This window comes from Miniopterus schreibersii (genome assembly GCF_964146895.1).
Source record: "Miniopterus schreibersii genome assembly, chromosome: 14".
Classification (NCBI taxonomy): Eukaryota; Metazoa; Chordata; class Mammalia; order Chiroptera; family Miniopteridae; genus Miniopterus; species Miniopterus schreibersii.
This window is the reverse complement of record NC_138114.1, coordinates 15701136-15722140: the sequence shown is the minus strand read 5'-3', so window position 1 is coordinate 15722140 and position 21005 is coordinate 15701136. Positions and strand designations below refer to the sequence as shown.

At 47.6% G+C, this 21005-nt stretch overlaps 3 protein-coding genes across 4 annotated transcripts in view; 2 read left to right on the top strand and 1 right to left on the bottom strand.

Moving 5' to 3' along the window:
• The window catches only part of ADK (adenosine kinase), an 888023-nt gene that overhangs the window by 757438 nt on the left and 109580 nt on the right, over positions 1-21005 (top strand). The gene's annotated exons all lie outside the window — the stretch shown is intronic.
• VDAC2 (voltage dependent anion channel 2) lies at positions 1586-14674 on the top strand. 2 transcript variants are annotated; one of them, XM_081157499.1, is made up of 10 exons: positions 1586-1714; positions 2143-2197; positions 3233-3301; positions 4120-4169; positions 7431-7583; positions 7674-7726; positions 8663-8890; positions 9739-9889; positions 12702-12759; positions 14293-14674. In XM_081157499.1, exons 2-10 carry the CDS (start codon positions 2167-2169, stop codon positions 14382-14384), a joined length of 885 nt encoding a protein of 294 aa, XP_081013625.1. In that variant the 5' UTR covers positions 1586-1714; positions 2143-2166; the 3' UTR covers positions 14385-14674. The 2 variants fall into 2 exon arrangements, with proteins under 2 accessions (XP_081013625.1, XP_081013624.1); XM_081157498.1 differs by lacking the exon at positions 1586-1714 and adding an exon at positions 1770-1937.
• Positions 16990-19042, bottom strand: COMTD1 (catechol-O-methyltransferase domain containing 1). Its single transcript, XM_081157500.1, has 7 exons — positions 18862-19042; positions 18589-18710; positions 18216-18321; positions 18009-18127; positions 17853-17907; positions 17460-17593; positions 16990-17240 (listed from the first exon to the last, which is right to left on the bottom strand). The coding sequence occupies exons 1-7, from the start codon at positions 18953-18955 to the stop codon at positions 17088-17090; spliced, it is 783 nt and encodes a 260-aa protein (XP_081013626.1). The 5' UTR covers positions 18956-19042; the 3' UTR covers positions 16990-17087.

The following is a 21005-nucleotide window of genomic DNA, read 5'->3' as shown; positions in this document are numbered from 1 at the left end:
GGATCAGGGGGACAACCGTGGTTCACAATGCGAATAAGCCACGTGCAGGTAATGGAGGCGACTGAGGGGAGCCTAGGTTTTTCTGGGGGCTGGCGTGTTACGCTGCAGTTGGGATGCGATGTTAATCTCTGCCGTCGGCCTCACAAGAGCATCAAGCTCAGGCCCGGGCAGACCTGCTCCCAGCCCGGCCAGGCTGGCTGCAGACCGGCCTGCCCGAGCTTAAGGACAGAACTAACTGGTGCCTGTGGCGCCTGAACGCTGAGGGCAAAGACTACTCCGCTCCTAGCCCTCTGCACGAACAGTGCCCGCCGTGACCGGGCGGGGGCGCTGGCGGCGCTGGCTCCCGGCGGACGCGCCCGCGGCGGCTGTACCCGGGCTGGGCTGCGGACGCCTCCCAGGGCTTAGGAGGCGGGGAACCGGGGCGGTGGCTGAGCAGCGGTGGCTTCCAGGGCGGAGGGGAGGGGAGGGGAGGGGGAAATGCTTTCACAGACTGTGGCCGAGCGGCTGTGAAAAACCACCTCGTGGCCCGGCGGGCGTGGCTCCGCCGCTGAGCGCAGACCCTCCATCCCGGAGATTCGGGGTCCGGCCCCCGCCCGGGGTGCCGGCTGGGTCCCCAGCAGGGGGCGTGCGGGAGGCAGCCGGCCAGGGGCTCTCCTCATTGGCGTTTCCCTCTCCCCCTCTCCCGTCCTCTCTCTGAGATATATATATATATATATTTAAAACACACAAAACATCTCGGGGACAAAGGAGGGGAAATGGGGGACAACTGTAATACTGTCAATAATAAAAAATAAAAAAACGCCACTTCATTTCTTTTAAACCTGCCATTTTATTAGATGAGAAAACCGGGGTCCGGAGGGGATAAATCGCTGAGACTGGCGACTGAGTCCGGAGCCTCGGTGACTCCGTGTCTCTCGTTAGGAGGCGCATTAGCTCCCGCTCTCGACCGCACGCCCAGGAGCCCGCGCGCAGCGTCTCCCGCCTGGTCGGCGTGACTCCCGAACTCGGCGGCGGGCGTGCCTCGGCCGGGCAGCCCCGCTCCGCCCAGGTGCGCCCAGTCCCGGCGCCACACCCCGCGGAGGCGGCGGAAGGGGATCCCTCGAGCGAAAGCCAGGGAAAGGGGCGGGGCAGCCCGAGCCGAGCCCGAGTTTGTTCAGGGAGGGGCGGCCCCAGGGGCCTCTCAGGCGGGGCCCCGCCCGGCAATGGCACTTACACCGCCTTGGGGGGCGGACGGAGGAAGGGAGGGCGCGAGGGGCTGCAGGTGGTGCCCGGCGCCCGCTCGCTTCCCCCGAGCCTGGAGAGCCTGTGTTTCAGGAGCGCACGTTGCTCTTGCTCAGGGCACACGGGGAAAACGCTCAGCTGACTCCCTGCCGATGCCCTAGCCGGGGGCTGTGCGCGGGGCTCGGGAACCTCAGCCCGGGAAGGCAGTCGGGGAGGTGTACGTGACCCGGAGGGTGTGCGGCCGCGCCCAGCCCCGCGCGGGCACCCGCCTGGCGCCCCGCCCCGCCCCTGACGAGCGCGCGCGGGGCCTCCGCCCGCGCGGTGCCGGCCGCGTTACACCCGCCGTTCCCCGCCCCCTCGCGTCGGGGGCTGCCCTCGTCGCTGCCTGACCGCGGGTCCCGCAGCTCCTGCCTCTCCGGCCCCCGCCGTCGGGCCGAGGCGGCCCAGCCAGGGGGCGGGGGTGCCGTTGGTCTCCGCGGCCGTTCCGGAGCAGGTGGGAGCGGGCAGCGGGCGGCGCTGTGGGGACAGGCGCGGTAGACAGCCCCGGGGAGGGCGGCTGGGTCCTGGCCGGGGGTGGACTGGGTTGCGGCGGGCGGAACGGTGTCTCCTTCAGTTCGCCCTCCAGCCGCGGCAGCCGCAGCCCGACACCCAGCGAGCCGAGCGGCCTCAGCTGCGAGCGGAGCGGCGGCGACGGCCCCCCATCAGGAGACCACTAGGTATCGCCGCGACCGCCTCACTCGGGCCTGGGGGCCTAGGCCCCGGCGGCCAAACGGGAGGCCCGAGCGGGACTGTGGTCGGCTCTGGGTCCCTAAGATGGCCGCGCTGCCCCGCGGCCTCGCGCCCCTCGCGGCCTGAGAACCCCTCCTGGCCCCTTTACCCCCTTCTTCCTTCCGCTGACCGCACTTCTTGTCCTTCCCGCAGACCACCTCTTCCCGCGGCCTCGCCATGGCGACCTACGGTCAGAGCTGCGCGCGGCGTAAGTAGAGCAGGGACCCTGCGGGATGGGGCGGTGGGCGCCGGGGAGTCGGAGCCTGTCGACCAGATAACCGCAGCTCTTTTCCCTCCATCTCTCTTAAGAACTTGGGAATTGGCTCTTTTCGGTAGCCACTCCACCTGCCTTCACCTCCTGGTTCTGCAGAGGAGGGGCTGGGCTGTTGGGTTTCGGATAAAGGGACTAGGCCGGGGTAGTTGGTCTGTGACTGCGTTCACCTTTAGCTTTTGGGTGGGACTTGGAGGAACTCGAAAGCAAAAAGTTAATAATTGCAGGACTCGGTTTTTGGAGGATTGGGCCAGTCACTTTTTTAGAGGAAGTAACTCGTCCGTGAGAGCGCAAGGTCGTTACACGTGCTCCTGAGGGTGTGGACCCGCTTTGTAGAATGAATGAGCTGGCGTTGGCTCGGATTGCTGGCCTCAAACCCGACGGCCCTGGCTGAGGACTTCAGCATCATGTTAATATGTTTAAAGTGCCACTTGATATTTAGTAGGTGGAGACACTTGAATGGAACATAGATGGACGTATTACTTCTAAGTTCCAACTTTTAAGTTCCCAGAGTATTGTGTACCTTTCCCTTCCCACTCCAGAATGGTAGTTTTGACCTCAGTGAGGATACTAAGGGGTATATTGGGGGAGAGGGCCCTGTCTGAGGTTTGACTCTGTACTAGTCCCATCCTAGGAGGTGATGCTATAGGTACTGTAAATTTAGGAGTAGAAAGTCTGTTTTTCTTTTGGAAGGAATTTCCCAACTTTGTATAGTCACTTACTGTGGTTATCCATTTTAGAAATAAGCGTTTGTTGATGATATCTCCCTAATGGATCGATAGAGTACAGTTTTATGGTAACTTGTGGTGGTATCAAAAACATTCCAACAAATTGAACTGCTTTTATTTGTTTTTTATTTTTTTATTGGACTGTTTGAGTTTAAAGATAGCAAAGATAGCAGTGGGTCATAATCTAATTCTTGGACAGAAAGTGGAGAACAGGAACATTAACACTAATGTTTCTTCCCACCAGCAATGTGTATTCCTCCATCATATGCTGACCTTGGCAAAGCTGCCAGAGATATTTTCAACAAAGGATTTGGTAAGACCTTTTAATATTTTTTAGATCAGAAGTGAAAATATGTGTTTGGATTGCATAGTGAAATTATTCATTTCTCAAATTGTAAATATCTTGCTGCATTAATTCTTCTATTGGATACATTTTAGATAAATTTCTGTTAGAATTGTTCTGTAATAGTCCACATCCCCCTTCATCCCAGTTTCCTCCAGTATTCTTAAACTATAGTGCAAGGATGTTACCTTTAAGAAAAAAACAGATGTGCTTTCATTTCTTTCAGATGTAGTTTAGGCCTTGTTTGACTAGAATTATTACTGTTGTTGTTATTATGTATTAATGTTTTGCTTTTTTGGAGGTGACTCCTATCAGATTATGGACTTTCTCAAGGTTTTGTTTTTCTTAAAGATTTGGGTCCACACCTCCCCTTCCCCCTTTTCTACTTTAGATTATTCTCTCCGTTGTTTAGGCTATTAATCCCCAAGGGGGAGATATAATGCCTTTGGATAAATGTTCCAAATGTCTATTATAATAAACTATTGGCTATTCTGAGATTTGAATTCATTCTCTGATTTTAGGTTTGAAAGTGGTTTGAAAGCCCTTTTTGTGTGTTCCAGATAATACACCAAAGCACAAAACACTAGGCAAAGCTGCAGAGATGTTCTGTTCTTTACATGTCAGTTTACATAGAATAATTTAAAATTTTGCTTAAGCATTGTTTTTCAACATGTTTTTATCCCCACCCCCCAATATGTGAATTCTTGATTCTTTTTTTACTGTATAGTCAACTATTGGTATGCATTTATTATACAAAAGAATCATTTTGTTATAATTTGCTCTCTAAGGTTTTGGGTTGGTGAAACTGGACGTGAAAACAAAGTCATGCAGTGGCGTGGTGAGTGTTAGATACCTAAATCTAAGTTCTGATGAGCCTTTATATAATTTCGTACCTATAAAATATTCAAAACAGAAAGTGTCTACCCACCTGTTTTATTGTAAAGAAAAGGCAGAAGTTAATTTTATTTAAAGGGATTTGCATGTAACTTGATTTATTTAGGCTTTGGTCTTTTCTCATGTGGTCTTTTGCTGTATTACTTTGCACAAGGAACTCAGTAAATACACTGGTCATGTGGGACTCAGTAAGATAATAAGCTTGAAGGCAGGGAACCTGTTGTACTTTTTCATAACCCTTTCTTTCAATGTCTATTAAAAGCATTAAGAATTCTGGGCATAAAAGTATTCAGTAACTCGTAATTTGAGTGCACTAATCATTTATATAATCGTCATATTCTAGCAGCCCTCCTTGGGGAAGATTTCCACATGTATTTTGTGAATTCACAGAATCTTGATTTGAGTATTTTTAAAAAGGTTAATATTTTGGTATTGGATGTCTTGATTCTGCCTAACATTCCCCCAAAGGGAGTAAAGTAAAATTTAGTTCTGTGTAATATTTTCTCCCTCTAAATTTTTTTGAGATTGTTTGGGGTATAGGATATAGTGTGTGCATATTGAATATTATTGGTCATTCTGATAAATTCTTGCTGTAGTTGTTAGTTTTCTTAGTGCATATAACTGGTATTAAAATTAACTGTTGTTGTTTCTTAATGCTTAGACTTGGGTTTCTGGGTTTTTATATTTGTCATGCCTGTCAGTTGGTTTCTTTGGTCCTAAAGGAAGCCTAAGTATTCAGTGTGGTTGAGTGACTTACTGGTTTAATGTAACATGTTTCAGAGCAGTTTCTTAGGGTTTATTTTCTTGTGTTCCCACTGAGGCCCCTTATTAACACTTGCTAAGTATTGAAACACAAAAAGCCTCCAAAAAAAAAGGTAAAAGACTCAGTCTTTGTGTTTAAAAAAAAAACCTATTTGCTGGTTGGAGAGACAAAATAAACTTTAAACTGGGGAAAAATTAGAGAAGTATATTTAGTACTAGATTGTGTGATACGTCAAATCTTTGTTGGAAAGGCTTATTGTGGACAGGGTTAAGGAAAGTTTTATGAAATTAGGTTTAAGATCATGAAGGTTGCATAGGAGCTCGATTATATATACTATAGTATGTTTTTGTTTCCATTTACTCTGTATATAGTTCAACAAGTATGGTACTGATCTTATACTAAGTACCTGGCCCCAAATAAGTCCCATGAATGGCTGGTTCTGTTTTCTCACCTGAACTGCTGAAATGTCCAGGCCATCCCAGAACGTAGAAGCCTAAATGTCTGGTGATGAAGTGAAGGGCCTAAGCTCCGCCAGTGGTGTGATCTGGCCCAGTTTTGGTTCCACAGTGTGATCTTGGTTTTGTGTCTTGAGCTCGTAATCTAAGGATTGACGGATGGCGGGGTGGGGCCTCAAGAATCATTAATCAGTGTCACTCAGGAGTAATAGTAGCTACTCATACATACTCCCCAATTCAAGTATCTGCTAGAAGAACACGCTCAGTGTAGTTTTAATAATGCTTTTCTTTTGTGTAGAGCACATGAAAATGTGCAGAGCTCTCACAGTGTCACTTTAGTTTAATAAACCTTTAGGGAATAGATGAAGAAGCTGAGTCCAAGAAAAGTTAAGTGTCTTCCTCAGTGTTTCATTTAGCAAACGACAAATGGATGCCAGGACTCCTAACTTGATTGCTAGTGTTCTTTTCTAACATCATACCAGTGTTGTTGTTTTTTAAATCCTCACCTGAGGATATTTTCTTTTCCCATTGCTTTTCAGAGAGAGTGGGAGGGAGAGGAGAGGGAGAGAGAAACATCCAATGTGAGAGAGACACGGGGATCGAGCCTGCAGTCGAAGTACGAGCTGTGCCCTTTGCCGAAATCGAACCTGGGACCCTTCAGTCTATGGGCTGATGCTCTAACTACTGAGCCAAACCTGCTAGGGCTAGTGTTTTTTTAGTATGGACATTGACTGCCAAGCTTTGACTTGAAATTCCTATTAATGAAAACATTTAATTTCAGGAGATAGTGAACAAGACCTAAGGCTTTTCTCTATTTCACTGTAGAGCAATAGTTAGGCAAATGTTCTGTTTTCTAAGTGAAGGGTGATTGGCATTTTCTCCTGTTGCACAGTGTTTGATGTTTCCTCTGCAGGTATCACAATTTCAGGTTGAAGTTCTCTTAGTAGTTCAGATCACCTGTCTTCTTTAGAAGTGGCTTTCCAGTGGCCAAAGCCATTATTAGCAGACAAATTGTGAGTCAGAATCTGCAGAGGGCTTTTTAATATTTTATCTTGGAAGATTTCAGTTGCCTGCCTGTATACTGAGCTCTGAAAGATTCTTAGATTTCTGGGTTAGCTGTAGCAGATTTAAAATCTCAGATAAGCCCTCCTTCATATTATACCTTCCTTTTTAGTTGGTGTGCAATTAGGGATTTACAAGTTATTTATATTTGCTATAAACATAAGATTACATATAGATTATTTCTTATACTGGTGTCATCTATTGTACATAATATAGTTTATATTCTGCATGAGATAAATCAGTTGTAGAGTAAATCTCCTATAATTCCTTCCCCCTACTTTTTTCTCTTCCTTTTTAATGAGAATGTGAAAGATGGTTGGAAAGGCATGAAACCTGGTGAAGATCCTTTTTATCTCACAGAAACAATATTGGGATTACCTAAGAATTTAGAAAAACAATCATTTGTTCGTGGTATGAATTCCTACAGTGGTATGCTTTCCCTTTAAGGACTTCCAGGAAACATTTTGTAATAAATACAGTATTATTATAAGCTTAGATTATAATGGATCTGTGATAACTATAGTGACTTATTTAATGTTTTATTCAATATCAGGTATATTGGATGCAGTGCCAAAACATTCTCCCCACCCCCTACACTCCCCCACACTGATTTTTGAATCCTAAATAAAATCATCTTAGAAGTTTCCTTGAAAGGTGTACAGTTCCTTGTTTACTTGAGAATTAGATACAGATTAAGTTGTGATTGGTTGGAAACGTCAGCTAAGTAAGGTAGCAGTTAGTAATTTACAGGCTAATTTTTCACTATTGTATATACCGAGGAGTAGAGGGTAGGTAGGAATATTCATCAAGGTAGAAAAAAGGATTAGCAAAGATACTGTGTTTTAGGGTTTTGTGTGTGTAAGGTAGTCAGTGGATTCTTAAATGCTTATGAGAAAGTTCATGAAGTTATTTATTGTCTTAATAGGAATTCTCAACATCTGGTTCATCTAATACAGACACTGGTAAAGTTACCGGAACCTTGGAGACCAAATATAAATGGTGTGAGTATGGTCTGACTTTCACAGAGAAATGGAACACTGATAACACTCTGGGAACAGAAATTGCAATCGAAGACCAGGTAACATTTTGAAAATGCGCTTTAGTGTTAGTTATTTTATTTTTGTATTTCAGAAAGGAAATCTGCAAACATTCCTTTTTCTTTCAACAGATTTGTCAAGGTTTGAAACTGACATTCGATACAACTTTTTCACCAAACACGGGGTAAGCATGGACATTTTTATTTGCTTTAAATTCAAAAGCACTCTTCTTATCTATACTTAGGAAAGATGCATATTTACTGTTTGAGAGCTTGCCCAGCTGCCTTGTGACAAATTTGTTTCTGCCTTTGAAGCATGAACACTATGGTGGCTGTCATTGGCTTGCCTTCAAATATTTGCCTCTTTTCATTGTGGCACTAACTTAGGTAATTAACATGTTTCTAATATGCTTTTCTGACTGATTTCCAGTTATGCAGAGCAGCCTTCTTGTGGTGGTGGCAGTCTAGTTACCCCATGTGCCTTTGTCTTTTAATTTGTGAACTATATATACTTTTTATTTTTTTATTATTTTTAAAGCCAGAACTTATTTTTATTTAAAAATGCTCAAGAGACTTTAAAAAGGTGCAAAGATGTCCAGGTTTAATAGAAAATCATACTGAGGTGGTGTGTCTGTTGGTTTCGCCCTTACTAAGGCATCAGTTTGATCCTTGTTAATGAAACATCCTGATAATTCTTCTAGTTGGGTGGTGATTTCCTCTGACTCTCAGTGTCTTTCATAAAATGGCCATCAGCTCACAAATGATGAAAAATGTCATACCAGAAATAATCACAAAATGCTTGCAGATACTACTTGAATATCCTTTCTGCATTATTCTTTGAAACCAGGTTCAGTGACTATCAGTTTGAGTAGCGGAGATCATGATGAGTGTCATCTGCAGAGACTGGTATTAAATGCAGCTCTTGCAGGACAGAAACCAGCAAACACCCTTTAAGACAAAACACCTGTATATATATATTTTGCCTGTTATGACTATCCTGCTACCTTTTTTTGCTCCAGTTATGCTGCAGTTTATCTGAGTCTGTTGTGTAACTTCTGTGCAGAAGTTATGTAAATCTTTCCCACTGGCATCAGTTTTAAGTCAGTTTGTTCTTTTTCCAGAAAGAAAAGTGGTAAAATCAAGTCTTCTTACAAGAGGGAATGTATAAACCTTGGTTGCGATGTTGACTTTGATTTTGCTGGACCTGCAATCCATGGTTCAGCTGTTTTTGGTTATGAGGGCTGGCTTGCTGGATACCAGATGACTTTTGACAGTGCCAAATCAAAGCTGACAAGGAATAACTTTGCAGTGGGCTACAGGACTGGGGACTTCCAGCTACACACTAATGTGTGAGTATTTCTTTTGTGGGATATTATGATGTAAACCTTAGGATGACATTGATGTCTCTTGTCATTTCTTGTTAAGCTAGGTCAAACCTAAAGGATTTCTCTTAACATAAAGAGATCATCCTTGGGTATTTTTAGGTGCCCATCAAAAGTGAACATTTAAAAATATTAGTCTGACTTTTGGTGCTGAGAGAGTAAATGTTCATTTCATACGAGGCTTGATGTGCTTTGTATTTTTAGAAGAGGCTAAGACATTGCCAGATTCTTCCAGTGCATTTGTTTGGCTTATTTGTTCCTGATATGTGAGGTGCTGATTTGATAGGATTGTCTGAAATTTGTGGTGTTTTTACCTAACCCAAAGTAGGTGTATATGTCAAAAGGACTGAGAGAGAATTTTCTCCCTTATAACAAAATAATGCATTGGTAAATGGTAGAAGTATAAGGAAGAAAACCAAAATTTCCCATAATCCTACCATGTAGGTATGTAATCTTTGTTAATTGTTAATGTTTTCGTGTTTCACCTTTTTATATGTGTATATACGTAAAATATATACTGAAAAGATGGTTTTATAATCCTTTCCCCCTTAATATATTTTGATCACTTTCCTATAGCATTATGTATTCTACATTATTGTTAGTGACTGGTAGTTCTGCTGGGTTTATTTCATCAATCCTTGTTTTTGGACATAGGTTGGGAAAAGACCTTTTAAAATAAAAGTTTTCAGTGGAGCACTAGAGACCCATGTGAGCAATAGCTTTTATTTAAATGTAATGCTGCTATAATATCAACTTAGTGTCTTAGATATATTACATTGTCTGTTCTAGATTTATTAATTTAAAATATCTTATAGCAATGATGGGACAGAATTTGGAGGCTCAATTTATCAGAAAGTATGTGAAGATCTTGACACTTCAGTAAACCTTGCTTGGACTTCAGGTACCAACTGCACTCGCTTTGGCATTGCAGCTAAATATCAGTTGGATCCCACTGCTTCCATTTCTGTGAGTACTATGGGCTTAAAATATATGGGATTTTTGGTTGTGGGAATTAATCTTTGGGTATATTGAATTATGTTGAGAATATGAACTGTGGTTCACACTATCCCCAGTTTACACACAGATTGGGATTAGAACTTTGAATACTGCTTTTTTATGGAGACAGCGTTAGAAGTTTCATATTTAGGTCGCCATAGTTTAGCCTCAAAAGTGTATAAATAGTAACGCTGAGCCCCAGCTAAGCCCAGGGAAGTCAGTGTTTTTTGGTCCTGGGCAGTTCTCATTCCTGCTGTGGGGCGTGTACTTCAATTGATACTTTGACTTGATCTTTTTATGGTTTACAAAAGATCTTCAGATTTGATGTGTACATGCCATTTTGCAGTTAAAGAAACCAAAACTTGGAGAAAGGACTTAAACCACTACTAGGAAGGGATGGAAGGGAGTAGCAGAGCCAGGATACGACTGCATGTCTTTTGATTTCCTTCCTGTCTAGGGTGACCAGCTAGCTCATACTGCTTTGCCTGGGCCTCTCCTAGCTTTAGCACTGAAAGTCCTGCATCTCAAGGACTCCCCCCTCATCCCAGGTTGGCTGAGTTGGATGGCCACCCTAGTCCTGTCCTTAGGCTCTTTATTCCTTCAGTCATAGTAGGTTGGAGTAGGAGGGAGTGCAGTATCTCAGGGTGTAGAGGGGCTGGCTCCAATTTCAGGCACATCAGCAGCTGTTCCTGTGTGTCAGTTGTTTACAGGTCAGGGACTGCCTGTACCCAATGTACTGGAAATGAAAGAAAGTTAAACCTTCCATGAGAATTGTTTGTTACATAAAGTGATCTTCATTCCTGAGGACAATGTTTTAATAATTTAGGCAGTTAAGTTTTAGCCCCATTCTTGTTTTATCTTAGCACAGTTTTTTTTTTTATTTTATTGTGTTTTTTTTTAAAATACAGCTTTATTGACTTCAGAGAGAGGAAAGGAGAGGGAGAGAGAGAGATAGAAACATCAATGATGAGAGAGTCATTGATCGAGCCCGCAACCCGGGCATGTGCCCTGACCAGGAATTGAACCCTGATCGCCTGGATCCCAGGTCGATGCTCAACTGCTGAGTGACGCCCGGCTGGGCAGCACAGTTGTAATCAGAGAGAATGAGAAACACCCAGAATGTTTTTCCCATTGGAAAGGCGGTGATTCATTTATTTTTCCTTTTTCTGTTTCTAATTGCGCTGTAGCAGGATTCACATAGCACACTACTCTCTGGTAGCTATATTGTTAACTCTCTTCAGATGTATGTTTGGCACTGTCACAGATTGAAGGCCAGCAGAAGATGTAACTCTCTTACAGGCTAAAATGGGAAGGGAATTTGAGACCCGTGTGCCATTGAGTGATTCCTAGGGGTTATTTGGAAATGTACCATTTCCCACCTAAGTAGTACTGCTGTTGCCCCAGTCGGGCATCACCTGAAGCATTGCTTACATGCTGCATCACAGTTTCATGGTTGACTCCTGTTCTAAAGTAGTAGGAACTTGAATCCAATTTCTGAGGCTTTTAGATTTGTTGGGCACAAGACTGATGGTACATTTCTTTTTGAGACAACTCACATGGTCATTGGTGGCTCATGAGGACTTGGCTGTAGTACCAATTCAATATAAATGCTGTTTATGTGACTTTGCCTGTATAATTACATTGTTTCTGTCTCTGGATTGGGCTGTTTTGATGTTACACTTTGTAAAAGAGTGTAGACATCAAATCATTTCCAACACTGTTTTGAGTGTTACAATAACACTCAAAATGCTGAAGAGCAAAGAGCAACCTAGGCACTGGAGGTGGCTTAATGATATTAGTGGGAGAGAATGGAGCTACTCCTTACCATGTCTTGCTCTCAAGGGTTCCTTTGAGCCCTTGAAGGTCTGTGACTAAATCCTAAAATAATAAAATTGTGCAAGGTAGGCAGGGAACTGGATGGGTAATGACACCCCATTGGCATGTCTTCCCATACACAGTCTCGTTACATACAACCAAGACCCAGGGGCATTAATGAGAAGTGTGAGAATGTGAGGTTGAAGGATTTAGTCAGTCTTATTAGAGGAAGTACTTGGCATTTGGAGATTTTGAACATTGATGGTTTTGGCTCTTTAGGATGACTCTTGAAAGTACTGTGTGTGTCAAAGTCATAAATTTAAACTTCACATCCCACACTTTGAGGCTGTATCATACAGCTAGTGGGCCGAGTGGACTTCCACTCACCACATTTTGGCGTGTCTTTTGTTAGATTAGACTCAACAAAGGTGATTCTTTTTATTTTTTTAATCCTCACCTGAGGACATTTTTTCCATTGCTTTTTCAGAGAGAGTGGAAGGGGGAGGGAGAGAGAGACATTGATGTGAGAGAGACACATTGATTGGTTGCCTCCTGCTTGTGCGCCGGCCTGGCCAGGGGTTGAGCCTGCAACCGAGGTACATTCCCTGGGTCGGAATCGAACTTGGGACCCTTCAGTCCGTGGGCAGACACTCTAACCACTGAGCAAGACTGGCCAGGGCTGGGATGATTCTCATGAGAGTGCTTAGGTTCTTGGGCTGTGTGGACAATTTGGGGTCTGAAGACACATTCCAGTAGATATGATGAGTGTTGTGTCCTGACAATTTGACTTGGAGTTTAATGGACAAGAATTAAGTGGCACCTGCTTTTTGTTTGGCTTAATAACAATATTACGTTTTATTATGTGAATAAAAAGCCCGGACAATTTATAATTGCAAGATAGGGAAACATGTAGGGGCTTTGTCTCCTTTCAAAAATTTTTCATAATAGTTTTTGCATTTTATTTTAGGCAAAAGTCAACAACTCTAGTCTAATTGGAGTGGGCTACACTCAGACTCTGAGGCCTGGTAAGTATTCTTGATAAAGTAGGATTTTCCTGATAGTCTTTTAGAAATTAGTTTTCATTTATTTTGCAAACCTTTCAATCATGCAAAATTGACCAAAGAGTACAATGAACACGTGTTTACTTTTGGTTAAAATTTTGTATTTCTTCCCCTTTTTTTGCTGGGCTGTTTGGAAGTTGCAGCTATCCTGAACTTCCCTAAATGCGTAAGCATGTGTCTCCTCAGAATAAGAACATTCTCTTGTTTGCATAACTCAATACTGTTATCACACCTAAGAAAATGATCAGTGATACCATCTTATTATTTAATGTCCATTCTCTGTTCACTTTCCTCACTTGTACCTGAGATGTCTTGCAGTCATTTTTATTTCCTCAACCAAAGTTCACTCGTTGCTTTGGTTGTTTGGTCTCTCTAATCTCATTTACTTTACACAGTATTTTGAGCCTTGCTGTGTTTTCTTGAGTATTACTTCTCAAACTTCAGTGTGTGCATGAATCACCTTGGGGACCTTATTAAAATGCACATGCTGTTCTCACAGGTCTGGGATGAGGAGTTCTGTCTTTCCAACAAGCTTTTAGGTGATGCCAGTGTCCCTGGTTCCTGAACCACCACTTTGATTGTAAGGCTCTACTAAGGCACTGGGACTGCTGCCTCCTTCAAATAGGGATTTTCATCCAGACCTTTAATTTGACTATTTTGAAACCTAAAGAAAGGAACGGTGCCTTGAACACCCATATGCCTTTCCCCACATTCACCCCATTTATCTTTCCATGTCTGTATACATAATCCTTTCCCTTCTTTCACTTGCCCTTATGCATTATTTAAAAGTATGTTTTACAGAGATGTAGACACATCAGCCCTAGCATGCATATCCTAAGACTTTTTAAAAAAAAATATATCTTTATTGATTTCAGAGAGAGGAAGGGAGGGAGAGAGAAACATCAATGATGAGAGTCATTGGTTGGCTGCCTCCTGCATCCCCCCACTGGGGATTGAGCTCACAGCCTGGGCATGTGCCCTGACCAGGGATCAAACTGCGGTCTCCTGGATCATAGGTTGATATTCAACCCCTGAACCACGCTGGCCGGGCAAGACATTTTTCTTTATAACTACAATACCATTGTCACAGCTAAGAAAATTAACATTAATAATATCTAGTATGTACTAGTCTATTCAGATTTCCCCACTTGTCCCCAGAATGTTTCTTTATTGTAGTTTTTTCTTTCTAGGATTCAATTATGATGTCTTTTAGTCTCTTATAGTTCTGATAGCATGTTGAACATTATTGCATTTTCTAGAGCACTTTGTACTTTATTAACATTTTATGCTCTGAGACTTCATACCTTAACCTGGGATGGTGCCAACAGAATTCTCTCTGGTATCTCAGATTCTCCCAAGTGCCCTCTGGTGGCTGGCACTAGTAGGTCATCTGACAGGTTGCGGAAAAGTGACAGGCAAGCTCTGGAGTATTAAAAAAGACTGCAGGCTCTCGTGAGGTGTTTCATGCACGTCCTGGTTATCTGTTTTTGTTTACAGGTGTGAAGCTTACACTGTCTGCTCTGGTGGATGGGAAGAGCATTAATGCTGGTGGCCACAAACTGGGGCTTGCCCTGGAGTTGGAGGCTTAATCCAGCTGAAAGCAACCTCAGAGTGGATATCAGAAGATTTGGCCTTAATATATTTCCAGTGTGACCAGCAGGCTTTTTTCCCTCCAAGAAGGTGATCAAAACAAAGGATGAGCTAAACAAGAGCTGTGTTTTAAATATGTAGACAGTTACTTGTTAGCTGGTTTCTAGTTGAATTGGTTATCTATCTAGTTACCAATACTGCAGTCGTGCAGTCACCTATACATTATTTAATGTATTTAACTGTTAAATGCGCTACCCACCAATAATGAAATAGACCTTTATGAAAACTGTGCAGTTGTGTGCATGTTGTTTTTATGTTCCTTTTAACATTGAATATTGCCATTGAATGAAATGGATCAGCAGATTTAAGATGAGGTTAAATTTTTCTTGTTAAATTCAACCATTTAGAATCACTTTTGGTATCCTAAAACATGACAAATTATGAATAAAACAACTATACATAATTAATGACTCCAAGTATTTGCGGAGTTAAAAATTTGCTAGCTGGGGTCAAATCTCCCTGGTTACCTAGCTGCTAATTTTTTCCAGTGAGCATTTTGCTCTTTACCAAAACCTGTGCCACAAACTTCTCAATGTCCCTAGAGTAACTCTGAGCTTTTTAGACCACAGTAAAATAAGGATTTATGCCTTTTACATCTTCAGCTGTTAAGTTTGTACAAAATTACATTGGATCATTGTTAACTTACTCTCAGGAAGGGTTGGAGAGTAAGTGATGAAGGGTGGTGCTAAAAAGTTATATACACATACCATACCCCTGCGAGCTATTGCTATGGAAAACGAACTAGGCCCTGGGATGAGACTAGGAGTAGGGAAATAAAGTAAGGTGTAGACCATATCCAGATCCGGAAGGACTGAGAGGGGAGTCTGTGGGCCCAGTGAGATGTCATTACTCATTTTCCTGACTGAAAAGCTCTGAGCCCAAGTTTGGGACCAGAGGCAACGCCTTCAGTCTGTGTGGCCCTTGGCTTTCATCTGGACTTGGACAGAATGATAGAAATTAATAGGTAATTTTGGTTGGAAAAGTAGGAAAGAACAAGTTTTTTGATGGGAGGATTAGTTTGAAGGATGGGAACAAAGGTTAGAGAAGGGGGAGATTTGTTCAACAAATTCAATACAGACCTGAAGCACAGAAAGAACAGATAAAATGTACTTTGAGGCTTACTACCCAAAAAGTGAAAATTTCCTGGTTAGGAACATGATGAGAAATTAGAAGTCTGGGTTAGCACAAAGAGTCCTGGTCTCACTGTCCTAAGGGACTGGCTGGACTGGCCTGAGTGAATCAGGCACACGTGACTTAATGGTGGCAGAAAGTTGGCATTTGAACCAATTTATTTGAGTCAGGACCTATTGCTAGGTAAGAAAAACAGGAAAAGCTGCCTGTGAAAGTACCTCTTGTGCTTTTGGGATACATAAGTATGAAATAGACCAGCAGTCTCAAACTGCTGGTGGTGGGCGGGGAGGAAACCCGGTTACTGCGCCTGGCAACACCTGCAGTCCCCTGGATGGCCGCCTGCCCCTTAGCTACCTGGTGGCCCGCCCTCATGATGTGGCTGGAGTTCACCTGGTTCAGTACTCTGGACTGGGGTATAACCAACCATATGTTGTGAAGTGTGGCACAAGCGAGTTGCCAAAGGTCTATGTAGAGAAATTTGGACCTGTCCACCCATGTCCATCTTAATGTGCTTTTATGAGTGGGGGAGAGGATAGGTTTACTGCCAGGACCTGTAGGATTATGAAAGTTGCCACCTGTGGGCTCCTGTGGCTTTGCTTCTAGCGTCCTTCAGGTGCCCTTCCACCATCCAGGCCTAACCAGGTGGTACTAAAACCTAATTGTATTCTGGGCTGAGGCTGTTTCTGCCTGAGGCAGTGTTAGTGGAAAGAACACTTAAATACCTGAGCCTGACTGTCACCTGCGGCATGGACATCCTCCTACAGGATTGGGGCAGGTTTAAACAAAAGGAAGGCACCTGGTTCCCTCTCCACCTCTGCTCATAGATGTTGGTGCTTAACTTTCTATCTTCCTCTGGTTACTTGTTAAAAGTTACCATACCTATAGTTCCGTCTGCTTCACACTTCTCTGGCCAGTGATCCCACCCAGTCCCTTACCTTCAGGACCTAAGGGGGAGGACAGGATATACTTCAGTCAGCCTTGATGTCCTCAGGTCTAAGTGGTCTGGTTCAGAGAACTGGCATTAACCTTCAGATCCCAGATAGGGTTCCCCAGTAGTCTCAGCCGCGCTGGGACTGAACATTCACTTACCCTCCTAGGAAGAGATGTGGAACTGGGGGATACCAAGGTGGGCTCTACCCAGCACCTAGCCCCCAGAGCCTGTGGAGTAGAGGCAGACCTGCGGAGCTGGGTCCTCTGTCCAATTGTACGTGGTCAGGGTGCTTAAAACTGTATCCATCCAGCCTCTAGTCAGCTGGAGGCTCCTGTGGTTGGGCCACAGCCCTGGTGCCAGGGCCCTCAGGACGGCCAGGGAGGGGTGAACATCTAACCTGAAGGCTCCCTTTTGCTCAAGAAGTTGTCTGTGCCGGGCCTTCCCTTCTTACCCACTTCAGTGCCTTATGGAAGCTCAGAAGGTTGTGTCTAGGATCCACTTTATTGACAGGTTTAAAACTCAAGGCCGGTAGCTGGGGTTCCCAGGTCCCTTCCGTTGAGGCCATCGCTGGGCGCCAGTCTTAGATTTTGAAGGCTAAGGTGAGGCCGTCGCCCAGGGGCAGAAGGCTGATGTGGACCCTGGCGTCCCGCAGGATGCGCTCGTTCAAGCTTCTCACGCACTGGGTTTCCAGGTCCCTCGGCTGGGGTTGCAACACTTCTCCCCGCCACAGGACCTGCGGGGGGCGGGGCGTCACGGGGGCGGGGCCTCAGGGGAACCTGAACCGGAGGCGGGGCGAGGACTGGGGACAATCAGCAGGGAGAGGCCCCCCCCAGACCCGCTGGGGGAGGAGCTTACTTGAGTCCGGGTGGAGCTGTGGGGGCGGGACAGGGAGGAGCCCAGGGGGTAGACTCCCAGCCCCAGGATCTTTCCTTCACCCCTAGAATTTCCTTACACTGAGCACAGCGAGGACGCCTCCCGGTCGCAGCAGCCGCAGGCACCGCTCGTAGTAGGCGGTGCAATTCTCCTTGTCGGCGTCCACCACGGCTATGTCGAAAGTGCCAGCTTCGCCCGCGGCCAGGAGCTCATCTTGCGGGGGGTGGGGGTGGGAGAGGGCAGATGTGGCTGAGTCTACGGTCCCGGTGGCCGGAGCCCCTGCCCAGGCCAGTTCAGGTGCTGTGACCACTCAGGGACTCCGGCCTCGAGGACGCTGTGGCCGCATACCGTGAGGCTGGGAAGCGGAGGGCTGTCATTGCCCCAAGCCCGTCCGGAGGACCTGGTCACTAGCTTGCACCCGATGGCCCTATTTGGGAAATGGCGCCAAGGCCCTTTCCACCCCGGTGCTCACCCAGGGTTTCCAGGGCGGGCTTCAACCGAAGGTGAATCTTGTGTTCCTCTTCAGCCTGCGGGAGGAGTGGGGTCAGAGCCAGCATGTCCCTTCTCCCGGAGCGAGGAGAGGAGTGGCTGGGCTCCGGGCACCTGGCACCTGGAGAGGGACACTCACCTGCCGCCATAGGGGCCGCCCCAGCTCCGGGGGCCCAGGGTTCACCTCGCAGGTCACCACGCTCCCGGCCGGGGGCAGTGCGAGGGCCAATGCCAGGGCTGAGTAGCCTGTGAAAGTGCCTGCAGACAAGGACAAGGGTAGGCTCAGGGCACAGTGGGGAGGTGGCCGGTGACTCAGACACCCAGCGATCGCGGCCGCGTGCCCTACCCAGGTCCAGCGCCTTCTTGGCCTTAATGAGCCGCGCCAGGTTGGCCAGAAGCTGGGCCTGCTCACAGGTCATCATGGAATCCCCCTGCGGCTGTTCCAGAGTCAGCTGTGTGTGTAATGGGGAGAGGGTCGCACCGGCTCTGCTGGTCCCCCAAGCCCGCCCCGGTTCGGTTCGGGAACCCCTCCGTGGGCGTGGCTGCGGGCACCGCCCAGGGAACGCCCTTCCCAGGGAACGCCCACCGCGCCTGGGCGGAGCCGCGCACACGGAAGGGCAGAGTGGGTCCCCGCCCAGCCCAAGGTCACGCCACCACGTGGATCCGTGGATCCGTGGGGCCGGGGGTGGGCGCCGGTTCCCGCCCCCGGCCCCGCTGACCAGCCGCAGGCTTCGCAGCGCTGGGTGCTCCCGCAAGGAGCGGCTCAGCAGATACTGCCACAGGGGGCTGTCCTCGGGGGGCAGCAGGCGCTTCTCTCTCCGGAATCGCTGTGCGCGTCTCCCTGCAGGAAAGGGTGCTGGGTCAGGGCCTGGGGCTCCAGGGCGCCAGGGGTGAGCCTGCGCCGCAGCCAGCCCCGGGGGTTCACGGGCTTCGCCCCCGCCCAGCCCGCCAGCGGGATCTCTGGGGGGAGCCGCGAGCTCGCTCCTACTCACCCAGGAAAAGGCCCGTAGCGAAGGCGGCGCCCAGAGCAGCCGATCCCAGGGCCAGCGCGGCGGGCACAGAGAGCCGGGGCAAGGGCTGGATCATGGCGCGGGCTGGAGGCGGTGGTGGCAAAGGCACTTGCGCGGGGGCTCCCCGGACTGCGCTCGGACCCGCGGGCCTTCCTCGTTCCGCTTTGTCCCCTGCACTGCCCGCAGAGCTGCGGCCTCGAGCACCATCTGGCGGCCGCACAGCCTTACTGCAAGCCCTGCCCGAGAGAACCGGGCGCCATCTGGTGGCTGTGCTCGGAACTTCGCCCGGCGGGAGCAAGACCTCTAGGGCCTTGGGGCCTGGGTCCCGGAGGACAGTTGTGATGCCTTCTTGCTCCTCTCTGCCCTTCCTGCCGAGGCCTCTGGGGCATGCGTGGGAGTGAGTAGGCCGTCTGTGTAGCAGGACAGTAACGCGTACAAAGGGATAGAAATGAAAGTTCCCGAGAGGAACTGAATCAGCGGGGCCTTTGGGGGAGATGACCAGGGGTATCGGGTTGAAGGATTGAAGGACCTGGTTTGGGGGTACACAACGAGTGGTTGACCGGGGAGTTCTGAGGCAGGGCAGGTTGATGGGGCTCTGAGATGTCCTTAGTTAGAACCCTGGGTGTCAAATAGACACAAGTGTGAGGTCTTGGGCCTGTCAGTCTCTCTAAGACTATTTTCTTTGTGAAAATGGGGACCACAGACTCATTGCAAATGGCACCAGATCCCACAGCCTGGCACACAGTAGGTGCTCAATAAATGCCAGCTGCTGTTATGATTCTAGGAGTGATGACATCTTGTGGAGGAAAGAGATCAGAGGGCAGGTGAGGCCCCTTGCAGGACGTTCTGCACAGACACTGTCCAGTTAGCATTGGTTGAACACCTACTGTGTGCCAAACTCTGGGAGAGGTGGAAGAAACTGTCCTGGTTTGTATTAGTGAAGCTAGGTTCAGAGACTGAGTCGGAGGACACACAGAACCCATGAGTAACCCAGCTCCACAATTTCCCCTTCTGTAAAATGGGTTATTAATAGTTCCATTTAGTAACCACACTGGCTAGAGCTCCACTGGGGGCTTCCTAGGTGGGGCTCAGTGCCAGCAAGGCCCAGAGGCAGGCGTGTTGGGGGAGAGGGGGTCATTGAGAGAGAGACTTAGCTGAGGCTGAAGACCAGGTTGTGCTAGACAGAAACTTGCAACAGGGGACTGACCAGGGCAGCAGGAACCCTGCGCCTCCAGGAGGCTACACTGGAGGAGGCCCAGTTCTGGGGCGAGGCTCCAATCTGACCTAGGAGTGGGATCCGTCCTCTGACCACAATCAGCAGCGGCCCCCAGGCCAGAGGTGCGGCGGGAGGTGCCTGCTTTCCCATGGCTGGACCTGGGTGCTGGGTGGGCCCATGCGGGGCTCTCCAGCTCCTCCCAGTTCCCTGTCACCAAGCAGGCCACCTGCTCGCTCCGAGAAGTAGCCCCTTCCCAACTGGTCCTCGACCCTGTACGTGTTCCTCTGACCTGAGGCTGCTGGTCTCTCCTACCCTGGGGCTGAGCACACAGCAAGTGCTAAATAAATGCTCTGAATTGTGTGCTGGCGGAGCTTCCTGCTTCTTGCTGTCTGAGCAGCCAGTCGAGACAGTAAACGTGGAAACAGTAGGGGCCTTTTATTGAGCACCAGGCGTCCCTGCGAGGCTGTGATATTGTCATTTTGCAGAGGCGGGAACCAAAGGTCAGAGAGACAACCTCTCCGTGCTCGCTCCCCAGACCCTCTGCCCACCATCCAGAGCGGGCCACGCCGATGAGCTGCTCTGGCTCAGTGGGCACCCCTGGAACCAGACTCCCAAGAACGGTTATCCTGGCACCACTGCTGAGTCCCCTCCACCAGCCAGCCTGCCAGCAGGCCCCGGGCTCAGCCGGGGCTGCAGACCCCATTCCCTCCCCTGTCGGGGGGGTCCAGGTGCAGGCAGCCCCCTTCTCACACCAGAGCCTCCTCTCTGGCCTGGCTTCAGTCTGGAGCCCGAGAAGGTGGGGGGTGGGGTGGGCGGGGAGGGGAGGCATGTCACCATATATCCCCGTCAGATTAAAAAACTAATTTGAAAAGATTAATGTATTCCATTCTTGTTACGCTGGCTCTGATAC